Below are 9,999 nucleotides of genomic sequence, written 5' to 3'. Positions count from 1 at the left end.
TGAACCGTTGAAGTACAATCTCCATGGCACTATGTCTACATAATTTTGAGCCATTTCGACCATTGAATGGTCGACAAGGAAATCTGCCACCACTTGCCCTTTCATCGCTTTTAAGGGCACGTACGTCAGAGAATACTCAGTTAACGCCAAAGCCCATTTACCAATTCGACTATGCAAAATTGGTTTAGACAACATGTGCTTAATAATATCAAAGTGAGAAGATACATACATATCAACGGGCTTAATATATTGTTTTAGTTTCATACAAGAAAAATACAGGCATAGACATAGTTTCTCTATATCACTATACCTAGTTTCAGGATCATTAAGCATTCGACTAAGGTAATACACAGGTTTTTCGACACTTTTTCCATCCTCTTGGACTAACATACTTCCTATAGTCGATTCTGAAGCTGCAATATACAACCTCATTGGCCTATTCCTAACAGGAGGGGCCAGTATTGGAGGCTTAGTCAAATACTCTTTAGTTTTGTCAAAAGCCTCTTGGTGTTCTTCTTGCCACTTAAAATCCTCATTCTTCAGTCGAAAGAGTGGTGAAAAAGCTTTAGTTTTACCACTTAAATTGGATATAAATCTTCTAAGAAAAATTATCTTGCCCAACAAAGATTGCAGTTCCTTTTTGGTCGACGGAGGTTTGACGTCCATAATGGCTTTTGTTTTGATTTGGTTCACTTAAATACCTTTTTTATGCACCACAAAGCCAAGGAAATCACCCGCCTGCACACAAAAAGCACACTTTAATGGATTCATTTTCAATCCACATTTTCTCATCCTCATAAAGGCCTTTCGGAGATGTTCGACATGAGTAAGTCGACCATTTGATTTTATCACGATATCATCAATGTATACTTGCATGAAATCTTCAATGAAATCATGGAACATTGAGTTCATTACCCTCTGATATGTCGCTCCGGCATTTTTCAGGCCGAATGGCATGACAACCCACTCATATGTACCTAAGGCTCCTGGGCATCGAAACGCCATCTTCGGCACATCTTCCTCTGTAATAAAAATTTGGTTATATCCAGAATAACCATCTAACATACTTAAATATTCAAAACCATCGGCAAAGTCGACCAACATTTCTGCTACGGGCATGGCATACTCGTCTTTAGGGGTAGCAACATTTAGATCTCTAAAATCAATGCATACTCGTTGTCGCATCACGCGAAAAACCGGCGGGAAAACAAGAACAACAGAGCCGCCACCGTGCGTTATTTATCCCAAAAGAGGGAAAGGAAACGCTCAGAGTAAACCTGGGAAAAGACATGGTCTCGCGACCAGAGAGAAATGGGATCGGGAGTCGGTTATGCGAAGGGAAGGTATTAGCACCCCTACGCATCCGTCGTACTCGACGGGATCCACGCACAATAGGAAGGAAAAATGGTTGCTAAAAAACACTGCTCACACACACACAACTGGCTGAAAGAGACACAAGAAAACAAAAGAGACTGACTCGGCAGGATATCGCATCCTGGGCCTACTTAGTCTATCAGGCATAGACATCAGAGTCGAAGTAGTTCGGACTGGGGAAACGACACATGCTCGCTAGGATATCGCATCCTATGCATACGTATCTCCTCGGACGAGAGAAGAATCAGAGCATTCGTAGCTCGGCTGACACGCACACAAACAAACACAGGCAAAGGCAAACGTGGAGCCTGAATACCAATCACTGGACTTACATCAACATCCGAACCAAAACACACACAAAGAGGCAAACGTGGAGCCCGAATGCCAATCACTGGACTTACATCAGCATCCGAACCAACAAACCCACACTGGAACCCAAATGCCACTCGATGGACTTACATCAGCTTCCAAGCACACAACAAGACAAAACAAAGACACAGGCGCCCGGAGAGATCAGCTCATCTCCTGCCTACGTACCTCATCTGGTATGAGGATCAGGGCGACGTAGTTCCCCTACGGAGGGATAAAGGACTAGCCTAACCAGATAACAGAGGGAGACTACGACTCGAGCCTAGATGTTATCATGCAAAATCATCCCTAAGTTAAGGTTTCTAGCTAACTGGCACAGGGAGCCAGCCTATCCTAATCTTGACTTGCACAGGAAGCAAGCCACACCTACACTTAACTTGCACAGGAAGCAAGCCAAGCAAAACCTAACTTGCACAGGAAGCAAGTCTAAACTAACCCTAACTTGCACAGGAAGCAAGTCAAACAAACATACAAGCACAGGTAGCACACACTATATACAAGCAACGGGCTCAAACAAGGTCAGGTTTTAGTCGAGGGGTCATATCAACCTCAACAAACAAACCACTGGAACTGGGTAGTGTTAGCTCTTAACCTTGCCATTGAGGGTCAAGGTGAAGCAGATGAAAGGTGAGTGAAGATAAGACTTCACAGCTCTTATCCCTGGCCTGGGAGAGCTTAAGACAAGAATGTGTGGGTTCAGAAAGGGGGAACCCTTCTACACATTTGAAACTGACTCAACTGTACAATGGTACAAGATCTTGGGTTTGTATCTGCAATGCATCAACACAGCGATGTGAGCAAAGAAGATGACACACAGAATAGCAGGGGATAGGTTGCATATCCCTTGGGTTCTGCCAATTGCCTCTTCACTTAGGAGGTCTTTGACTCTATGCAAGGACAAAATTAAACATCCACAAACATTGCCTCTTAAGGAGGACTTCAGACAGTTGCCTGGCCAAGTAACAGGCCAGGTCTTTCAGACTACATGAAGATTAGAAATATACCTCAATGCAAATTGCTTATATAAGAAAAGCAAAGCAAAAGTTCACAAGGAACTGAGCAACTAAAAGCACCTGAAATAGTCAAGCAGACATTAGTATACAACTTCAAAACAAAGCAAAAGGAAACAGACATTAACAGTTAATCATAAGCAAGTGAATGTGCAAGGCACAAGGCTCAAGGCATGTGAGCCAAGCCACCTACAAAACAAACAAGTTAATCAATGATATTCAAGCAAGCTCAATCAAAAAGAATTGGTCTCATTGGTCATTTGCTGGTCAACCTGAAAACATGAGCTCAAAGGTGAGTAACAGGACCACTAGGGCAAGCCTAGGGTCAAAAGAGAATGAAAAAGTTAAAACAGCAAAAGGCAAGTATCCAAAATCATGTTCAAACAATCAAGAAACAAAACCAATTGGTTTCACATTCATATCAATCATCATCATCATTTCATGAACAAATTAGGTCAAGACATGGCATATAGAAGCTCATAGAAGTCAACAGCAAGACTTAACTCAAAAGCAATCTCAAACATTTCCAAAAATCATCAAATAAATCATGATCAATCACAACCCACAGCAAGGTAAGCATGTCAAATTTAATCTCATTTGGACAAGTGGAAGGCAGTCAATGAAAATCAGAAAGTCAAAGTAATTTTGAACATGCTCAAAGAAGTCAACCAATCATGCATCAACTTGAAAAATTCATAAATCAGAGATGGCATATGATGAATGAATGGGACTAAAACCATGGCAAAGATTAAGATGTCTAGTTATCTCATGTAAAATTGCATGTCCATCTAATAAAGTATGAGCATTTCACAAAACAAATGGGAACAAGTGTCACAAAAAGTCAACATATGACCAAGCAGGGGAGAAAATATCAAACAATTAGGAAATGCCACAAATAATTCCAAGAAAATTCACATGTAAACTAGACATCCAAGAGTACACTCATGCAAAAATTCCAACCAATTTGAGTTCAAGAAGCATGGTAATGAAAATCATGAAGTTCGACATCAATGGTGTGACACAAATTGTCACGCCCTAATTCAAAAAATCATAACTCACAAACCAGCAATGATAAATTCACAAACTCTACACCAAAATCACCATGAGTGTGTCTAGTTTAAGCACAAAAAATTTGGGAGCCATTGGATAAAGCATCATTATTTCACAAATGTCTTGGCAAAGTGTACAAAATATGAGCACATGTCACAAACCCTAGCACCAATTAAAATCTATCCATGCAAAAATTCTGGAAAAATCATGATAAAAAATTAGAGATCATGCTGAGCATTTAGCAAAAATTCCCACGAAATTTGGATCACAAATGAATAATCTATGAATTTTGCAAGTTGAGCATATCAAATGAAATAAAAATGAGAAAATAAATGAATTAAATGGATTTAAAAAAACCGGGAATGGCATATTTGTAATAATCCAAGTCACTTAACGAAACACAGTCGTTTTGCTCGCTGAAATGAAATAACGTGATTGGCTATTATGGGCCAACAGTGCCATGCACGTGAGAGACAAAAATTCTGGGCAATGCATTTGAATATTAGGGTTTATACATGAACAGCATGAACTTCATCTTTCCCAAATCGAGCTCAACTAAATTTTTTCCAGAAATCTCAATTGGATATACCAAACGACTCAGCAAACAACCAACAACATGAATCCAACAATAATTTTCACTAAAACATAACACAACTCATGAATCGAGCAAAAACATGTTTCATCACCAAACTTCATTTCAACATAACTCAAGAAATAATCAACCATTTTCAAAAGCAAAACCATCATGAAGCTCAGCATGGATAGACCTTTCTAAAGCATGTATTGATTTGATGAAATAAGGAGATCAAAAATTTACCAGTTTTGAAGTGCAGTGTGGATTCAGTTGTTATCTTGTAGTTTTGGCTTGAAACAGGTGTGCTAGAAGGCTTCAAATGATGTATGAATGAAGTTGTTTAGCTCGAGAGTGCTTGGTTTAGATGCACACGAGTTCTGCCATTAGAGGAGCCTTGAAGAAACAGTCCATGAATCCTTGCTTACAGTTGAAAGATAGTGTTTGCTACAGCTCCAAAAACGATGAAATATGATGGAACAATCGACCAAGGCTTGTGTTCTTTGAAAGTTTTCAGCAAAAATGCCAAATGAAGAAAAATGAGTGTGTTTGAGAAAATGAGGTTTTCTGTTGGTGAGAGTGGCTGCTAGGGTTTCTTTCAGAGAGAAAATGATGTATATATACTCTGTTTAATGGTACTGATCAAGGTTCATGAAAAAGTGGAATGGAGTTGGTGAAAAGTGTCCTTTTGCCAATTTTCAAGCAAGTTGGTGATGGGTGTGTGTACTGCACGAAAATGGGCTTTGAACATGTCCAAAATATGATTTCTGAACATATTTGATTGGTAGAATTGGTTGGAAGTGGTTAATTTTGAAACTCATTTTTCAACCTCACTTGAAATTAATTCATGCAAGTTCAAAAAGGCCATTTTGATCCATGAGGTTTTGGTGCATGAGGGTTACATTTTTGGAAAGAGGAGGTCAAATGTGACTTGTTGCAAAAAAACCCCACCCAAATTGGCCAAATGGTTTGAGAGATATGGCCTTTTGAAGTTCAAAAATTTTGGAGAATGAATTGATCATAACTTGCCAACCATACATGGGAATTGAGTATTCTTGGACTTTTTGGAAATGGGAGAACAAGATCTTCAACTTTCATGTTGGGCAAAAATTCATTTGAAGCTTGTATCATGATGTAAGTTTGGGATCAAGAAGTTTCCATTTTTGGCAGGTTTCAATTACAGGTCCAGTTTCTATTTTTGGAAATTTCTGATCTGGCTTCAAATTCTTCCATGATGGTCTTTGACATGATACATGAGGCCTATTTGGACATGAATGAGCTCTCTCAAACCAAATCCAACCATCAAAACCATAAAATCAATCACAGTTGACCAAGTTTGACTTTTTAGGGTTTCTGACTGATTGTGCATTGACTGATGGCTTCTGAACATCCAATCTTTGACCTAAACACTTCAAATGGATCCCCAAGTCATGTGAACATGTTGGACCAACCCTAGGGCCTTGGCTCAATGAGAAACACACTTGCTTGCTTGGTTGACTGATCTCCTGATCAGTTTGACCTAATTCTTCTGACTGGCTTGCACTTGAGGCAAAGGGACAATGTAATGCTATGCAGTGGACCATGTTATGTTATGACCTACTATGAGAATGTATGTACAATGATAGGTGCAAATTTGAGGTGCTACACTCGTAAAGACCCATTTTTCTTAATTACTGGCACAATATTGACTAACCATTCAACATACCTTGCAGTTTGTATAAACTTGCTTTTAAGGAGCCTTTCTATCCCTGCTTTTATTTTTGCCATGATATCTGGTGCGAAACGCCTAGGCGTCTGCTTTACTGGCTTTCTTCCAGCTTTTATTGGCAGTTTTAGCTCTACCAAATCCCTACTTAAACCAGGCATTTCGTTATAATCCCAAGCGAAACAATCCTTAAATTCTTTAAGTAAAGATATTACCTCAGATTTTAACTCTTTGTCGATGTTAGCGCTGATGTATGTTGGCCATTTTCGCCAAGGTCGACTTCTTCTAAGGGGTCTTGTGGTTGCATCTTTTCTGGTGCCTTTGGATCTTTTTCAAACCCTAAAGGTTCATCGTCATAAATGCAGTCCAAACGTTGCATGCTGACGTTTCCTTTAGCCACAGCTAACTTATCTGGAGGTTCTGGCTCAATAGCCAAAATATCTTCTTTCTTTAAAACATAGGCTTTGACAGCCATGTTTTCTTCAGCCTCTAGGGCCGATTTTATTTTGTTCTCGGCAACGTATGCCGAAATCCTCTTTAGAGCTTCTAGCTCAGACATCATCAATGACATCCCCCCTAGCCTGTCGGTCGGATTTCTGCATAAGGTGGTTCCTCTAAACGTTCCACATCCCAAATGAAGCCATGAGTTTCATGCAAAGTTAGAGAAACAAAAGCTTCACTCAGATTAGAATACACATCCTCAGCTGGTAAACAAGGAGAAATGTTAGCCAACTTTCTCTTGAATTCCTTCTTGCCGACATTGTTCACGTCAGCCATGAAGTAGCCTTGATCAGCTTCAATGTTTTCGACCACTCCATCTTCTCTCCAAATTACCAATCTCTGATGTGCTGAAGATGGTACAGCTCCCACACCGTGGAGCCATTCTCTGTCGACTAGCAAAGTGTAACTTGGCTTGGCATCTATTACCATGAACAATGTTGGCCTAGTGATTGAGCCCACAGTGACGTTCACCATGATCACACCCATGGTGCTTTTTATTTTGCCCCCGTAGGAAGATAAGACTACGTTGTTGGATCTAACATCAGTATCATACTTGCCAATTTTCTTCAAAATATGGTGTGGCATGATGTTAACAGTAGCGCCACAATCTACCAACACTTTGTTGATAGTCACACCTTCCACTTTAGCCCTGATCAATAGAGGTTTCAGGTGACTCTTCATAGTCATTGTGGGCCTCTCAGAAATTACTTCTTGGCTTTCAATAGAACCATCATTCAGCACAAAGTAACATCTTGGCTTATGTAAGGCCATTTCTTCAGCGTCGGCATCGTCTACCGAATCCTTCACCTCAGTAACACAATTGTATTCTTCTGGTAGAATTGACACCACGTTGACTAAGATATCCAGACTTGCTTCTGATTCTGAATTGAAGTCATCAGTAACCTCATCAGAACATTTTTCAATTGGTCGATGGACATACTCCCTGATCCATTCTTTAGCTGCAGTGTCGACCCTCACAACAACTCTCTTTCCAGAATTAGCCCCATTAGCCATGCCTTTTCCAGCCATTTCCCTAGAAGCCTCTCTTTCAGCCTGCTTGCGACGTTGAAAACGTCTCCATTGAGTTCTGGACATGGGGTTCTTCCCCAAATAATTTTCAGAAACATGAGTCATTTTCTCAGACTTGAACTTACGCCTGTAGTTGATTGCTAAACCTCCTCTGGCAGCAGCAACACCTTGTGGGGTTTCTTGTTTTCCCTGAGGCTTGATCCAGGTGCCTCTAGGAGAACTTGTCGATGGTACGAATCTCCTAGGCTTTGCTTGAGCATTTTCCACAGCTTTCCTTGGGATTCTTTCATTCTGGTGTGCTCTGTTCAACCCACTTCTTTTGCTTTTTCCCAATTGTAGCTTTTGGAAATTTTCAGCAACGACTTTGTTGGTGACAGCGCCATATCTAGGGCATAAGCAGACTTGTGAACCCTTATTCTTGCAGCGATACAGGAAATCTACCAAATCTTCATCAGCCCTTGGATAAACTTCAGCTATGTCGACATCTAGGCTTTCATCAATTTTCTCTAACATGTCAGCCTCATCATATTCAGAGATCTCGACCATGTTGATCTCGACTGGCTCAACGAATAGAGCTTCCTCCTGGTGGAGAGGGTCAGCATCGATCTTCATTTTGCGGCCAGCAAATTTCAGTCTGCCTTCTTGAATTGCTTTCTAAACCAGATCCCTGAAAAGATAACAATTAGAGGTATTATGACCAAGATAATTATGATACTTACAAAATCCTCTTTTCTGTCTTTGTTCCAATGGTGGTATTTTAGTACCAAGTGGCACCACCATTTGACCATCTTTAACTAACAAATCAAAAATTTCCTCACACTTTGTCACATCAAATGTATAAGTTTTTAAAGGGAATTTTGGATTGTTTTCGACAGGATTTTTTCCTTGTGCAGGAAGTAATAACCGACACTCATAAGCAGATCCTGGCTTTAACTCATCCACATCAATTTCTAATTCGGTCGATGAGGCATAATCAGCCTCATAGATTGGATATGTCGCATCATAATCGACGGATGCTATTTTTTCCTTCTTAGCCTTATGGTGTCTAACCTTTTCTAACCTTAGCCGTTCGAGATGTCGAACTCTATCAGCCAATTGTGACATAATCTTTACAAAGGTCGGGTCTATTTTCTTCCTAATGGAATAATCTAACCCCCCAGCAGCCATTTGAACAAGTTCATGTTCCGGTACTTGCGTAAAGCACCTGGCCTTTAATGATCTAAATTTATTTAGATAATCGTCAATACTCTCAGCAAACCTTCTCTTAATGCTAGACAGTTCTGCCAAACTGATTTTGGAGTGCCCTTCATAAAACTGTTCATGGAACTTCTTTTCCAACTTGGCCCACGAATCAATCGAATTTGGGGCCAAAGAAGTGAACCATGTGAAGGCAGCCTTAGTCAAAGAAGAAGGAAAGTTTTTTACTCTCAAACACTCATTATGAGCCAAATCTCCCGACTCAGTTAAATATCTGGCAATATGTTCTATTGTCGACTCACCAGATTCTCCCCCAAACTTAGTGTATTTAGGCACCTTCATTCCTTTAGGTGCCTCAGTTTGGAGAATAAATTCAGTCAATGGGGAAGCATATAGTGGCCTTTGCAATGTGTCACTCATACCATTCCTAGCCATAATTCTTTCGACAATAGTTGTCAAATTATTTTCCATTACTAAGTCTTCTTGCCGATGTTGATCGACAATTTGATCAGCATCCTGATGTCGGTTAACTAACACCGTTTGGTTACGTCCTTCTACTCCTGACTCAAGCCTTGATTTCGTTGGGGTCTAAGGATTTGTCCTTCATGGACTATCTCATCTTCTATTGCCCATATCTCTACTTGAACAGGAATGGTTTGCCTAACCACTTGTGCCATCTGTTGAGTCGGTGCCCCTAGGAAGTTACACAAGCGTGTTAATTGATTAGCCACCTGCCTATTTGTTTCAGCAGATTCCTGTATCACAGGATTAAAAACTGTACCCATTTGATTAGTTAACATATTAACCAACTCATGATTACTATCATCCATTTGCTGCCTCAACACCGCTATTGAAGTATTCGACAGCAGCATGGTTCTATTCTGAGTATTATTCCTATTCTGAGCATTGCCCCCTTGCGCTAATCCCTGTAAGGAGGGACTCGTATTTTGAGCATTGTCTGAAAACAATGTTGCACTTGATGTTGACTGATATCCTGGCATTAAGGAATACGACAATCAATAAAGAGGATCTGTGGTGCCAAAGCGAGGCACATAAGGTCTAAACGTCGTTATCGTTGATCCTGAACCTCCCGGTGGAGGTAAAGGAATTGATGCTCCAACCGCACCTGTAGTCGACATCGTTGAGGTTGCACTTGTCATCAGAGGCAAAGTTGCAACCTGTGAAATTATTGT

The 9,999-nt window shown here is 40.3% G+C and overlaps 1 protein-coding gene across 1 annotated transcript; it reads right to left on the bottom strand.

Moving 5' to 3' along the window:
* Window positions 1-8,238: 8,238 nt before the first annotated feature.
* On the bottom strand, window positions 8,239-9,277 carry LOC127131598 (uncharacterized). The gene is made up of 3 exons (XM_051060510.1): window positions 9,109-9,277; window positions 8,518-8,889; window positions 8,239-8,276 (listed from the first exon to the last, which is right to left on the bottom strand). Exons 1-3 carry the CDS (start codon window positions 9,275-9,277, stop codon window positions 8,239-8,241), a joined length of 579 nt encoding a protein of 192 aa, XP_050916467.1.
* Window positions 9,278-9,999: the final 722 nt, after the last annotated feature.

The sequence above is a fragment of the Lathyrus oleraceus genome, chromosome 3 (assembly GCF_024323335.1).
Source record: "Lathyrus oleraceus cultivar Zhongwan6 chromosome 3, CAAS_Psat_ZW6_1.0, whole genome shotgun sequence".
NCBI classification, from domain to species: Eukaryota; Viridiplantae; Streptophyta; class Magnoliopsida; order Fabales; family Fabaceae; genus Lathyrus; species Lathyrus oleraceus.
This window is presented reverse-complemented; position numbering and strand designations above follow the sequence as displayed.